Source organism: Carassius auratus, chromosome 2 (assembly GCF_003368295.1).
Source record: "Carassius auratus strain Wakin chromosome 2, ASM336829v1, whole genome shotgun sequence".
Taxonomy (NCBI): domain Eukaryota; kingdom Metazoa; phylum Chordata; class Actinopteri; order Cypriniformes; family Cyprinidae; genus Carassius; species Carassius auratus.
In genome coordinates this window covers 25,112,712-25,129,136 of record NC_039244.1, presented here as the reverse complement: position 1 = coordinate 25,129,136, position 16,425 = coordinate 25,112,712, and the positions used below count along the sequence as shown (strand labels likewise).

The 16,425-nt window shown below is 34.7% G+C and overlaps 1 protein-coding gene across 1 annotated transcript; it reads right to left on the bottom strand.

Annotated features, from left to right (window-relative positions):
• Positions 1–42: 42 nt before the first annotated feature.
• On the bottom strand, positions 43–14,724 carry LOC113041170 (proprotein convertase subtilisin/kexin type 6-like). The gene is made up of 8 exons (XM_026199557.1): positions 14,605–14,724; positions 14,130–14,234; positions 10,498–10,608; positions 7,508–7,651; positions 6,278–6,354; positions 4,253–4,341; positions 1,110–1,282; positions 43–321 (listed from the first exon to the last, which is right to left on the bottom strand). The coding sequence occupies exons 1-8, from the start codon at positions 14,608–14,610 to the stop codon at positions 43–45; spliced, it is 984 nt and encodes a 327-aa protein (XP_026055342.1). The 5' UTR covers positions 14,611–14,724.
• Between the last annotated feature and the right edge of the window lie 1,701 nt (positions 14,725–16,425).

Here is a 16,425-nt window from a genome sequence, read left to right as displayed (position 1 = left end):
ATTACATTTTACAATATATTCATATAGAAAACTTCAGTGACATTACAAGAGGACTCCAGGAACAAACTCTTTCTTGTGCTGGTGTAACAGACGTCTATGTGACTTAACTATTTTGCGGTCGTAGACCTCTCCGCTGCTGTACGTGGTGGCGAGGGTGGAGGAACACACCTCCAGGTACCAGGGCTTGTTGCCGTTTTCAGTGCTGCTGCTGACGGAGATGGTGTAGATGCTGTTGGTGTAGCCGTCGCAGGAGCAGTGATCGCCCTGCCGGCCCCCGTTACCAGACGCCCAAACAAAGATGGAGCCCAGACCCTTCCGGCCCTGCAGACACACATGAAGGAAATATGAAGCTATACAAATATAAATGAAAACATGCAATTGTGTATACATCGTTAATTTTGTATTTTTATTTACTATTAATATTTTGAAATAGTTTGTATTTTTCTATTTACAGTTTTCATTTTAATTTCAAATAAAATTATATGTTTTTGTAATTTTATTATTATCATTGTTTTTAAATGTTATTGATTTAGTTTTTAATATTTCTATTGACATTTTTTATATATTTTAGTTTTAGTAAATGTATCACTTCCATTTGATCTAAATGTATTTTTTTTCATCGTAAAATTTTTAAAAACATTAAAATATCAACCAAAAAAAAATAAATACAAATTGTTCTTATTACTGAAAATAACAACACTGCCTCTAGCCGACAGATCACTTTTGCAAAAAAAAAAAAAAAGAGGAAGACACAAATAACTAGTAAATATTCAGACAAAACTTGTTTTGTTTAGAATTTATTTTCTAAATATTTAAGCAACTACATTTTGGGAAAACAAACATTAAAACATGGTAAGATTACATTTTACAACATTTCATGTTGAATTTCATACAAAAATAACAATATTATGATTTTTCACTGTTACAGTGATAAAAAAGACCATAGAGACCAGACCTAGACAAAACCATCATAACATACTAGTCCAGATCAGCTTTAGGCAGCATCTTTGAACTTCCCTTCAAATGTCATGATTTCAATTTAGTCTTAAATTTAACAGCCCCGACAACGATGAGAATTTCATGTTCGTGTGTGAGTTTGAGACAGCAACCTTTTTAATTCCCAGCTCAAAGGCTTGTTTGGCCAGAGGCCCCGGCCCGTCCACGGTCTTCCCGTCATCGTCCGGGCCCCAGCTGGCACTGTAAATGTCGATGTAGTCTGGCCTTATTCCCAGAGACTTGGCCTCTACCACATCAGTCACATCTCCATCAAGCATTCGGACACCTTCGAGAAATAGTTGATCCAAAAAAAAAAAAAAATAATGCAAAAATACAGTCATTGTATAATCAACCCAATGTCGTTCCAAACCTGTATTATTTTCTTTTCTCTGAAACTCAAATTTTAGGAATAATGTCCAGGCTTGCATGCAGCGTAAACAGATGGTGGTTTACACTGCCAAGACACAAAATGCACAAGGAAAGTGTCATGAAAGTAGTCTCTTGGACTATATTTCAAGTGTCAGTTAGCCATATGAAAATTTTGTGTGAGCTGAATTTTTTAACAGTTTTTATGCAACGGAGCAAATGGAGAGTGACACACAAAGCCAGACAGAATCATATGCCATATGTTTGTTAACACAAGTATTCAATGCTGATAGTATTTCAAATTAGTAAATTACACATATAATACACATTTCAAAGTAAAACGATGTTTTTAAGTGAAACAACAATGTGAACTTAGCACGTTTCCTAAATATCTGCAAAAAATGTTATGGTATGTTTATGCTTTATCACAATCAAAAAAATAATAATAAAAAATGACATACAGCGACTTTTTAAGACTTTCTATGCACCCAATGAAACCCTGTTAAGGGCACAATGATGAAAGTTAGGGTTCAGCTAAAGGAAATGAGCAGGCAAAGTGAATCAGCTTAATTCAGAAAGTCCATAAGGAGGTTCCTGCCATAATATAATAACAAACATGTGTGTGTTTGTTTTCCTGTGTGCTCATATTAAGACTAGAATAGATCCTGACTGTATAGTGTCAGACGCTGTGTGCGTGTGTTATTATTTCTAACACCATATGCTCAGTATCACTCAGTACGTGACAGAGTTTTCCTTCCTTGAAACACCTCTGAGGAGGTTCAACACTTCTCTATCATTCCTCTCACTTCTAACAAGCTGCGTTACACCTCAAACTGATTTCTCGACTTCTCATACATCGCAGAGTAAACACTTTTCTGAAGCGCAGAGCAGAAGAACTAATCATTTCTACATTTCTAATTATGGTTAAGGGACGTGAAGTTTTACATAGCAGCCAAAGCCAGGCCGCTTAGATTAGAAATGTCATTAGAAGGCGATGAAGTCATTGGCTTGAATCTGACACGTATTAGCTTTGGCGGCGTTTCAGTGATTAGGCAGGGGGGGAAAAACATAAACTGTTGAGCGAAAAGACCTAAAGCATGTCTTTCGTTGTGCTAATCTGTCTGTATCAGGTTTGGGAAAATTACCAACTCTCTTTCAAACATAACTCCGCAGATCTTAAAAGGAATATCTCGCTGACAGGACTTTACAGTTGAGATATATAACGAGATGTGCAGCCAACATTTCGATTGAGGAACAAGTCTCCTTGTATTCTTCAAAATGTGGTTATTATTGGCGTTTAACCCTTTAATCCTCAGGTCATGCAGAGAACAGACTTCAGGTGATGCCAAAAAGTTTCTAATCCAGTCAACAAACACTATCCCTGTATACAATAAACACAACTAATGATTATTTAATTTGATTAATAAAAAAATAAAAAAAATGCATCTCCAGTGTTGTCCTCCAAACAATGTGTAAATTTAAGGTTATGAAAAAAAAAGTTATTATATCCATGTAGACTATACTTATATATAGCCTTACATTACCAAAAACAACATCTGGTCTGAAGCTTAAATGACTATTAAAAATTATACTTATAATATAAGCCTATCATGTAAGTTTTGCACTTAGGAAAACATGTCTTAAGCACTATAAAAACAGATGTATCTGTCAACTGCAAGCTTAGAAATTTTTTTTTAGCTATAAATATAAAGCATGTCTCTTGTTCACGATAACTTGATTCATGCATCTTTCTGCTATTTTTTTTTTAGATCATCTTCATCCATAAAAATGTGTTATTCTGTAAATCAAATGCCAGATGTTTTTTTTTTTTTTTTATCACAGAGCACGCAGATCTTATTAATTGCTAAGCAAATTCATTGTGTTATCAGATTAATGGAGTACGTTTTACATTTGAAAAGAAAATCAATTTCAGTCTTGCTACTTCAAAATTGTGCATTTAATTATTTGTGTTACTTGATGTTTCTTTTGTAATTCTGAAACTTACTAGCAATTCCTGAGTGAAAATTTGTTGTACAGTTTTTTTTAGTGTAGTAAATAAACACCGCTGTCCTGTTCTATTTTATGAGAAACAATAGGACAGTTTTAAAGCTTTAAAAATGTAAACAAATCAAATATGTATTTATGCAAGCAGCATTAAGAAGCAAGATACAGAAGGGGTTTAATGCACTTCGCTAAAGTGGGATGTTATGGATGTGGGATTGTTGTGGATTAAAAAAAATGTTGAAGTAGTGGGTTATGAAATAGTCTCCAGTGCGTAAATGAATGCAAGCAAATGAATTCAACTCTTACTTGGCTCCTAATAAACAGACTTGCATTTGCAGCCCTATCCTCACGGTTGCTAAACTTTATGCATTTGGCATATGGTGCAACTGGAACAAAACTGACAGAAACCCCCTGCCAAGTCTGAGCAAAGGATGCATTTGTCAGTCCTGCCACCTGTGTGTACAATAAATAAATATTCACATCCTTCAGCGCAGCTGCGGGCCTGAACAAAACGGACCCAGATGGCTGATGGCATATCATGAAATCCGCTTTTTGATTAAAAATGATCGGCCTTTTCATTGGATTAATTGCTTACGAGCGCATGAATGTCGGGTGGATCGCTGTCCACTAAATGAATGACCTCTCCAAGCAGAGGCGGACAGGAGCGCAGGCATCTCGTCACTTTAATCCTGTGCACACATGCAGAATAATCCTGTTTTATCTGCTCCGACTGTGTCTGAAACCTGTTGCTTAATCAGGGTTTATACACTTGCGGCAATTGGTCTGTTTCGCTGATCTGTGTGTGTGTTGAGTGTCAGCCGTAGCGGGTCTCAAACTGAAATAGCATCTGACATTTCTGAAAGAAAGCTGACCGTAAACAGACTACCTCCTATGCGAGCGTTGTAGGCTATACCCACAATGCAGTGCGAGTTGTTGGCTACAGCAGCGACTTCACCTGCGCATCGTGTCCTGTGCCTGAAAAGAAAAGAAAATTCAATCATAATTCACACCAAGATCTAATATTTGAGATATTATAGTGCGTCTGAGCCTGAGTTTGATCAGAAATTGGAGTCTTTCTTTTCTATTACCTGCTTATTTTATTCTGACCTCTTCACATGGGTAATTAAAACTGTAAAAAGGCTATAAAAAAAAGCCATTCAAGCCAAAGTGATTTGCCTCATTGTGTACGGCTTAGGGTTGGTAAGATCTTTTATGTTTTTTGAAAATATCTTATGCTCACCAAGTCTGCACTTATTTGATTAAAAATACACACTGTATCCTTAATAATACAATATTCTAACATTTTACAGTCAGGGTTTTTATAGTTAAGTAAAACTTAAACCATAATTTTTTTTTCTTTAAAGTGACAAGGCAACAAAAAACTGAAACTGAACTACAAAGTAGTAAAAGCTATACAGAAGTATTAAAACTAATTAAAAAGAGAAAAAAGAAAATGGAAAATACAAAAATAAAAAACAAACTACAAATATTAGATATTATAAATATATCTCAAGGATACTAAATGACGTTGTTTGAAATGTTGTGAAACAATTTGATATCACTAATAAATATATACATATATGCTCATAATGACTGATTTTTAAAAAATGCATTCAATTAAAAATACAGTAAAAAAAAAGTAAAAATTTGAAATATTACAACAGATTAAAATAACCGTTTTCTATTTTAACAGTGTAAAATGTAATTTATTACTTTGATACAAAGCTGATTTTTGTCTCAGTGTCACATGATCTTGTATTAACAAAGTAAAGAAGGTGAACTTTGTTTCCTTTTCAGAAACCAAAAGCGAAAACTGTTTCTGAAGACACATTTTAAAGCTCATGCGAGTCAATCCTCTGTCCACCCCTGTCACTGTGGATCCAGGAGCACAGGAGTGCTGCCAGCTGCTTTAGAAATGCATTGCTTACTCATTCTCTCTCATTCAAGTGACTTCTTCACTAAAGTCTCTTTCAATGTTTTTTCCCCCCTGTCCTCACTCAGTTAAGTTTCTGCTCCGGGAGACACGTTCCACACTTCACTGTTTTCCAGTTTCAAATGTCCTGACGAGTATTAACAAAACAGCACTTTGAAGTTTTTCCTGAGCTCTTGGCAGAGTTCATTGGTAAACATGCAGAGAACAAGCATTAAATCAAGTCCTTATCAAAGACAGAGACGTTTTCAATTAAATCCACTCCCACAGGATTGGATTGGATTCAGTGCTTTGCCACAAAAGAAAGCTCTTCATTCTTTGACATGCAGAGTCCAGCGTTACGACTTAATTTGCATCGCTCCAAATATCACAGTCCTTGAAGATGCCAGAGTTTCAAAACATTGCTCTGTTTGTCATAGTTCTATTGTGGTCCAAAATAGCCAATGCATTGTAATATTGCATTAATCTCAAAAATTTTTGCATTACTTGGTTACTTTTTGAGCGCTTCTTAATTGAAAAAGTGATCCTTTTTCTTGTAAATTAAAAAGTAATGCGTTAATTTATGAGTAATCTGATTACTTGATAACAACTACATATAACACTAGTCTCTAGCAACTAAAATCTCTCTTCAAACTAACCAGCTATTTAACTACACAAAGCTTATTACCTTCAATATTCAAATCAATCTTCACATTTTTTCAGCTTGCAGGTTAGACTTTGTGAGGTCAACGTTTCCAGCTTCTGCTGGCACAGAAATGAAGCGCATCTTCACCTTTACAGATCAAAAATAACGCTGAGACGTTCAGAACTCGCTTCCTTCCACACCAGATCATTATGAAATCCCACTGGGTTTATTAGATAATCTCACTGCTTACAGGATGTGACGGCTTTCACTTTCCCTCTGCATGATCACACACAGCCAGACACGAACCTGTTTGCAGCAAGTGAGGTGCGTTTAGTTTTGAGGACTTCAGGACTCACTTGTTCTCATTGCTGAAGTCGTATCGTGGGGTTGGGTCGTAGTCATTTCCGTTCACATCGTAGCTCGCCAGCTGGTCCTAAATAACGCACAAAACACAAATATATCACCTGAGGAATTTAGAGCGAAATTAACATTATGTTTTCCACTTTAATTTGTGCTAAAATATGTAACAAACAATTATTTTATAAATCATACTGTGTTGAGCAGTGTTAACTAAAACCGAAAGTATTAAAATCATTAACATGAAGTGAAAAAAAACTAAAATGTTATCTGAAAAAAATAAAAGCTTTCAGTTATACTGTCAGTAAATATTATATTGAATAAAAAATGGTGTAAAAATAGCTAGTACATTTCACCAATAATAAAAAAATGGTAATTAACACAAAATTAAAAGCGAAAATCTTAAATATAGTAAATAATTGGTGTAAAACTTGCTAGTAAATTTTACTAACAATTCCAAGAAAACAGCAAGTAATGCATTTAATTAATTTAATCGAAATTTTGAAGTAAAAATAGTGAAATAGTATAAATTAGTCTCATTTACAATTTTTTCTTATAGTGTAGTTGGAGAGGAAATTGTATGTTTGCTTAGTTTAATTTAAAGCTGAAACAGAAAATAACAAATATAAACCTGAAATAAAATGTAAAAAATAGACATTTAAAAATTGAAAATACGGCATAAAAATATAAAGAAATAATAAGACTATAATAAGACTATCATACTATATTGATGATACAAAAATAATACTCAAGACACCCCAGGTGAATAGAGTAAAACAAAAAAATCATTAAATAAATAAATGTTAACAAATCATTAAATAAATTAATGAACTTAACCACAATCGTATTTCCACAACTGACTGACTTCCTTAAGATTAGCAAAAAAAAAAAGTAATTTCAAGTTTTTTATTTCTATTTAAATATGCATGTATTTGCATACATCTCCAGAACAGAAAGCTGAACTTTGGATAAATCCAGATTTTAAATTCTTTTATAACATGGATTTTAATGATATCTATATAATTGAAATCTACGCATTTATAAAGTATAATAAAATAAACACATAAAAGTGTATTTTTGGTGTTTTCATTCTTCTAGTCTGAAAGAAGACAATTTATGAAAAGCCCAAAATCTCAACAATGTTTCTACCTGTAGTGTCTGTCTTGCCTTAAAAAATGTATTTACAGCAATAATGCATGATCTGCACCAGGAGATAAAGATAATCTCACATAATTCTGCACCAGATCTGGATGGTTTCTCTCAATACCGTCGTCCAAGATGGTGACGACCACATTTCGACCTGTGTAGCCTCTCTGCCAGGCAGCAAGGATATTCATTTCTGAACGGCAGTGGCTGTTTGTATCATTACAGTGCTGCAAAACAACAGGAAGTCATCAACATCAACGTACCTTCACCTGCTATCAGTTTCAGGCACATGCATTTGACTTTGAAAACAGGAAGCATTGGAAGACAATTAAGCTGTTTCTCAGCTCTCCAGAAACATAAGCCTTCAGTGAAACGATGTCTCAATCCGTCTGAGAGGAAATATGATTAAATGAAACGGGTAGATTCATGTTTATTCAGCAGCAGAGGTTTGCGTGTCCTTGAGGGGCTCGTTTATGATTCTTTTCAACGTCGTCTTTGAGGACACGATCAACAAAGACGTCCCAGTGCGAAGTCAACATCAGAGGACGGATTGAAAACAGTCTCAGATTCCTTTGTGCCGGAATATTAATCAGACAAGAGCAAATAAACACAGAATATGCTTTAATAATGTCTGAAAACATCGGCTCTAATGGATTAACCATTAATCGTCTGGTGTCTGGTACTGATATATGCAGAACAAAAGGATTTGCATAACATTGACAAGGTCTACAGTTCTTCAAAGGCATTTTAGAAAGAGTAAAAATGATAAAAGAGCGACAGTTTACAAGGATCAAGACGTCTCTTCGATCAGTAATCAATGGGAAGCAGAAGTACAATGCAAACAATCATTATAGAAAGGCAATTAATTTAGCTACTTTTTACCTGTGTCTGTATTTATTTATTTGTTCAGTTCAATTCAAGTTTATTTGTATTGCGCTTTTAAATCGCGATAAAAATTGTTGCAAAGCAACTTTACAGAAAATTAAGTTTCTAGAATATTTAGTAGTAGGTTATCAGAGGTGACTGTCAGTTTATGTGCAGAAATGTACGGAAAAATCAATTAAAGACATAATCAAACAGACAATGAACACTATTTACAGCAATTATTATATGATTCAATTAAACTTATAGCAAACTTTGGTAGATCTGGTGTCCTAAAAGAACAAAATTTGTCCTTTTAGGGCTTGACTTGGAAAGCTCAGATTAAAAGAGAAAAGATTTATATTCAGTAAACTGCTTTCTGATTTTATCAATCGTTTAACCCTCATCTTGCTCCATAATCATCATACAGCAGATGCTATTTAAAATATGACATAAACAAACCACTGAATCTGAGTTTGAGTCGATTCACTGAATCAGAACTGATTCATTTATTTTTTACCTGTTTGCTCTCAGTAAACCAGACGAATAAAGAGTAAACAGCACAGAATGAAGACGAGCAACAGAAAAGGGAGGAATTCAGGGGCTTTGTTGAACTAATTCTAATTATACAGCAAATCAATCAGTGTCAACTATAGGTCAATGACAGACAGAGACGTTATACAAACAAAATACTGACATCTAAAGTTACTAATGTGTATTGTCTATAGCAGGGGTGTCAAACTCACACATAACATGTAGTTTCAAATTAGCCTGAAGGACTTGATTAGTTGGATCAGATGAGTTTATTTAGGGTTGAACCCCCAGGCTCTCCAGGAATTGAGTTTGACACCCCGCTCTGTAGAGTCCGAACACCTGGATGTAAAATGCATCAGTAATACTTCCTTGTGATTTTTCGAAGCTTGTACTTGCCAGTTGCTAACAGGAGTTTAAATGGACTGCAGAGGTTGTCTGGGACATTAAATGTCCTCACGCTGAACACATAAACTCACTCGTCCGCTGTTACAGAGTTCCTGGAGGCACATTTATCAACAAATATTAATTTTTTTTAACTTTCAAGACCAAAATAATGCAACGTAATAGTGCAATCAGAATCATCCACGATAGCACAAAAAGAGCACAGTGGATCCTATGAAAGTCAGTTTCCACACTAAATAAACTCTTAAGGTTCATTAGTTAACATTAGTCAACTGCTATACTTTCTCAAGAGTTTATGTCTCACAATTGTGAGAATTTTTCTCCGATTTCTGTTTATATCTTTGAATTCTGCTTTTTTTTTTTTGTTTCCACCACAGAATAAAAAACAATTAAAAAGGTAGGTGCAACTTTATCCCACTATTATATTTTTTTCACAATTGCAATTCTCACAAATCTGTTTAAATTTAAGACATTTTCCAAAGATATAAATTTAGAACTGCAAATATTTTTTTTATTTTAAAAGAGAACGTTGCAAGTAAATTTTTGAAAATTTGGTGAAAACATCTTTATATTATATTATATTATATTATATTATATTATATTATATTATATTATATTATATTATATTATATTATATTATATTATATTATATTATATTATATTATATATATTTATAACATATTTATATTTATTTTGCTAAAGATTGAAACTGTTATCAGAAGCTATTGTCTAATGATGTATATATAACCTAACTTTAACTTTTTACTTCTAACGGTTTCTTCAAAATTGTTCATTTATAAAGATTTTCTTGATGAACAAATCTTTAAAGAATCATAAACTGTGGTTGGTCACAGAGCTTATTTTCTGAAGAAACATTGACATTCTTGATTCTTGAACAACTATATAAAATTATGCTTATGACTTTAATTTGGCCTGATGGATGCCAGCGTTAGTGTTACTGTTCATTAATTTTCTCCCAACCATCACTGAACCTACAATAAACTCATTTGCTTCTTAGGGAAACAAACTGGTGCACACTCACTGCTTTCACACAGTTTGGTTTTTATGAGGCAAGAGCACTGGAAACAGCCCTGCTATAAAACATCAGGAGCTACACAAACAAGCTGGTTTAATGAAGAGCAAATCAGTGACCCTTTTCTCTAGAAGTCATTGGAAACAGCAATGATTCATTTGCTAAATATCGTCATTAAAAAAAATGGTAAAAAGACAGCGCAGATATGAAATAGAGGACTGAATGTGTGAAATATCTACTAACAATGTACCACATGTTGGACCATTCGGGATCGTTGAAGTGGATGTAGTTCGGGTCGCTCCTGGGGTGGCGTTTGACTCTCGTCTTCACCAGCTGCTGCTGCGCCCAGTCAACCTGCAGAAAGAGCATCACAGACTAAACCGTTTCAGCTCACCTTCACGCACATAAACACGTCTGTGGAACGCGTGCCCTGTATTTAGTCATGCTCTAGCTTTTCCATTACATGAGGTTAATGAAGTCATTGGATTTTGAGGAGAAATAAATGGGAACACAGTACTCCGAGGCATGCTTCCCCAAATCCAGCCTGAGGAAAAAATAAAGTCACATCATCCAAAATATTTAGAGATTTTCTTAATAATTAAATTTCATAAAACATATGAGTTTTGAAAGGAGTTTCTTACGCTCATTTATTTTATTAAAAATACAGTAAAGATTATGAAATATTATTACAATTTAATATAACTATTTTCTTTTTGAACATATTTTAAAATGCATTTTTTTCTTGTGATTCAAAGCTGAATTTTCAGCATCATTCAGTGTCACATGATCCTTCAGAAATCATTCTAATACGCTGATTTGCTGCTCAAGAAACATTTATATTATTATTATCATCAGTGTTGAAATAGTTGTGCTGCTTCATATTTTTATGGAAACTATGATTTTTTTTTCAGGATTCTTTTATTATTAGAAAGTTCAAAAGAACCGTATTTTTGTAACAATGTAAAAGTCACTTTTGAACATTTTTTTCAAATGCATTGCAGAAATAAAAGTATTCCCTTCAACCAAATCTTACAAACCTCAAACTTTTTAATAGTAGTGTAGGATGAATACTTTAGGGTGTTTGCTCTAAGTATGAACTATTTCAATCATTATCATTACATTTTGGTAGTGCAATCATATTTCATCCTGAATACTTAATATAAAACCTACAATGAATGCTAGTGTGCTAATCTAAAAAAAAAAGTGCATTTCATACCGCGCTTGATAAGTGCAGCACGGGGCACATCCAGATCCTATCTAGGTATCATTCCCTTAAAATGCATCATGTGTTTTAAATAAGGGATTTGCAGTAGTTTTACAGTAGTCACCCAGCCATGGCTGTAAATTAATCTGTCCTCCAGCAATGCCCAAATTCATGGTTCCCCTCAGAAGAGCTTAACTTTGGAATCACTAGTGCAATACGCTTTCTAGCTTTCATTAAAAAGGTCCAGAGGAAAATGTAATGAAAATCACATACTGCATTAATTATGTTTTTCTCTGTGTCAGTCCCAGTGCTTTAAAAGCATGGATTGAGTTGGGAATAAAAATGAATGTACATGAAATAAATCAATAAAAGATGTATTCCATTTGGTTCTACTTGTTCCATTAAAGATCCTTGAATCTTTGGATCATACAAAAAAACTCCTGAACCACGAATGAATCTCCAATGAATTATTTGGTGGTTAAATTGAATGTCATGAGAGAAAATTAACAGACAACACATCTGAACAAGCTGCATGATCAACTGCAGTTGACCAGTGTTGAATGGGGCGAATGATGAACAAATGACTCCTATGAACCAGTTCTTTTGAATCAATCAACCGAAAATCCAAATTTCTTTCAAAACATCATACTGACCCCAAACTTTTGAATGGTAGTGTAATTACTTATTGAACACTGGTGTCTTGTATCTCTATGCAACAACATAAGGTTGAACATGGCATGATATGAAATATAAAAAAATCTGTCCTTTTGCGAGGACACCAACACATCTACTGGAAGAGCTTTTTTTTTTACATTCTTTTCAGGCTTGACAGCTCTTTGCTTGTGGTTACAAAATATTTCGCACTGTCTTGCATGGCCTCTGCCTGTGGCCTGACACTGATGAAATGGGTTATTGGGCTTCTGCCATGCCTCACCATTTGTACACATGGCCCGGGGCAGGGTGTGATCAGAGGCCCTCCGTCAGATGCCCTCCAACAGACCTGAACTGTTTTATTACTCCCAAGTTGCCGGCTGTCACGAGGAGATAATCTTAGCAGGAGAGGGCCACTTTCCAAACCCTGGAAACAGCTTGAGTTTGAATGCCTGGTTGCTCTGTCAAATGAAGTCTTGGACAAACACGGCTGCCTGTCATACTGATGCGATGTGATTTAACGTGCAGGATGGAGAGGCTCAACGGCCATGAGAAAAGTAGGGAGGGCACAATTGTTGCAGAACTTAACAGCTTGGCTCATGAATATTCTTATCATTGGGTAGTCATCATTAATATTCAACAGGAGTCCTGGCTCTCCTACCTGATTTGCTGAAAGGCATACAGAACAATGATAAATTGGCACTAGATGTACTAAGATCGTAAAATACTTTAGATTTATAAAAATAGTTTGCATTTGTGACTAACATAAATTTGTCCTTTTGTAAAGTCCAAAAAAAAAAAATATTATTACGTAAAAATTGTTCCCCTATAATGGTTGCTAAACCTCCTAAGAAAATTTTATTATAGTTTTGAAAGTTTTACTAGTTTAATTCTATTTTGGATTTTTAGTTTCAGTTTAGTTTTAGATGATTTTGATGATGCATAATGCAGTCCATCCAGGTTTTTGCGATCTTGTGAATGCTATGCATTGACCAATTCCATTTATGCATTCAGCAGACGCTTTTACTAAAGATGAATAGAGCAAGTACTCAAAAAGTAATATTTATTAAACAAAACGGCAGATTTATTAGACAACTAGATTATGACTGCAGCATTATCTTGCATTTTTTGTTATTTAATTTTATATATTTGTGTTATTCGGGGGGAGCAATATTGGCTAAATAAAAATCCAAAATCCACAAACAAACCGATTAATAGGTGTTCAGCTGCACATTTTTAATATTTTGAATCAATGCAACTGAAGACAGTATTCATGAAAAATAAACAATAAAGAATAATATTACATTTACATTGTAATATTACTCTGCAGAGGATCCATTGGGGAGCAAGTGATGTAATGCTGAATTTCTCCAAATCTGTTCTCATGAAGAAAATAACTCATCAACATCTTATAATATAACTGGCATATTGCCAAAGCATGAAAGAATAATATAAAAACCTTTAAAATACATATGTATTCAGTGACAGTATACAAGCATCTGTGTCTAAAACCATTCTGTATTTTCAGTGAAGCAGAATTATGAATATGTATATACTTGTGCCACCATTTACTTATGCAAATCCACAAACACACAAAAAAAATCCAACAAATATCAAATCTCTTTCATAAGTTGCAGCCAATTTAAATAATTTTGAGCCTGCAAAATTCTGTTGTTGACTGCAAGATACCATTAAAAATGATACATGAATGACATGACATGAAAGATTATGCCATAACTCAACCCCAAAATGACAAATGAGTCCTCTTCGATAATAGGTGAACTGAAGAGGACTACTTGAATACATATCCACATCTTTAGTTTAAGTCCTTATGACACGTTGTGACTTCTGTCCATGATGATGCATCAGAAACGACTCCATACTAAAAATAATACCACTAAAGTCAAAGTTAAAGTTTCCTTTTTTATTGAACACTTTCACTACAACACAGCACAGGTGCCATACAGCCCGCCAAATGTTTGTTTAGTGCTGGCATGTGGTCAACGGAGGGAAGGCTTACCTTCGGGTCCATGTGAATGAAGATGTGAGTGCCTCTGGTGACAAAGGTGGATCTGCGGACCACCCTGCTGTGATGGAAATGGTAATGGTGCTCCAGTCCTCCGATCTACAGAACAAACAACTATGAAAAACAGCAAGAGAAATCACGGCCCCACATTTGAGAAAGGCATTTTATCAGACAGCTTTGGTGGACAGAAATTGCATCTTGGCAGGGACTAGTCTACCCAAAAAGAACCAATATCAACACAGACTCCAGTATGAAACCTTCATGCACATGGATTGTTATTCGAACCTCATAAAAGCCAAAGTGAATCTCAGTAGAACGGACATATGGTACACAGTGGGTGGTGCCATGAAAGGCAAAATCTAACTGGCACATGTCTACTGCCCTCAAGATCTGACTGGGATTCACAGCACATCTATCACACACACCGCTACTTCTGAGACAAATAGTTACAGGGATGGTCTTTACTCACTCTCATGTTGCTCCAAACCTGCTTGCTTGTCAATGAAAGCCATTTTATTTTGATGGCTTTGCATGAGGAACAGATACAAATGTGCAGTAATTGCTTAAAAGTCCTCTCCTTCCAACATATTTAAACTCTCACCTCATGATTGCAATGTTCCAAAAGCATTTTAGTGTCCATGACATCAAACTTGGAATGATGTCATTTCTGAATCAGAATTTTGGAACTCTGGTGGAACATTCTGATGAATAAAGACAACTTGTGTGTACTACTTGTAAGCAACTGTGTGTAATTCTTTTTTTTTTTTTTACCTTGAATTATCAATTTCAACATCATTCTAATAAAGCAAATGACTACCGTTTCTTTCCACGCTCCCACCAAAATGTCTGTTCTGTGTCTGGGAGTATATAAGTTTAATGAAATGGTGCAAAAATAGTAGATTATTTTATAGCAGCAAGAAATGCAATTGTAAAGCCAAAGCTGCTTCAAGAGAAGTCTCCAAAATCAGCAAAAAAAAAAAAAGTGTTATGCTTCAGTACACAGGAAAGGAGACCAGAAGCCTTTTTATCGGATTTCAGTGTGAGGACAGGCTTCAATATGCTGAATAAACTGCTTTTGTGGAAAAACATCTTATCATTTAATGAATCTAAAACACATTTGCCATCAAACATTCATTTTGGATTGATCTATTTTTAGAGTTTCACACTGAAAAATAAATGCTGTCACAGACAATTTGCAACATTCCTTTCTTTTTAATGGTATCCACAAACAGTTATTGATTATCGCATAACTCTGACAGATATTCAGTGACATTAAGAACATGATCTGATATTTTATTAAAGCAAGTTGACTGTTATGATCACTAGTTTTCCTTATCTTTTCTATGAAGAAAGTCATACAGGTTCGGCACAACGTGTTTATTTTTCAGAAAGGCTGTCTGTAAATTAACTCCATCTTTCTGATTCCCCTTGCTGTCATAAAACACAGAGCATAACTGAGGTTCATGAATTAGGTGACAGAGTGGACTTAAAATAACCCTTTAACAAAGAAATAAACTAGATCTGCCACTGTGATGGCAACCAATCTTCTTAATCCAAAGTTCTGAAGTCTTGGAGATAAGTGAACTTAATAGGAACCAGATTCAAAGCATAATATTAGCCTATAGCAGTGTTAATTTGAACAAACCCCAACTCCAGATATCCTAAGGCCCTCTTAGAGAGAAGTGCATTCCATACTGTGCGGTTGACTTGGGAAACAAGAGCTGAACAACATGTTCAAACAATCCACAGGATGATTTCTCAAGTCCTCATGATGTAAACATGGTTAGGAAGAGTTTATTTAAGGACGGGGGGCATTTCTGGACATACTGCAAGAATATGACGCAATACAGCAAAGGCTCTTCCAATATTGTTAAAGGTTCAGCATGCAATTTTTGTAATGTAACACAAAAAAATTATCATATCACTAAAACTTTTGCTTTGAGATAAATATAGCCAATCAAGTGCTCAGGTTTGTTGACCCACATGTTTTTAGAGGTTGTGGTTTTATTGAAAGGATGTTTGGGTGGTCTAATTTAGTGGTAGTTGCTAGTGTCGTGATCCAGACAAGTCAGAAGTGGGAATACTCGAGCTGAAATTTCCTATTTCCAACCTCTTTCATAACTCAGAATTCTTTTACCTCCTCTTGAAACTAACCATTGGAACATTGCTTCAGTAGGCCAGAGTTTCAGAAATTAGATCAAATTTAGATTCTCATTGGTTGATCAATCTCACCCAGCTATACAAATTATTTTTTTTAAGTAGGAGGAGAGAAAGACTGAATGACTTGGCT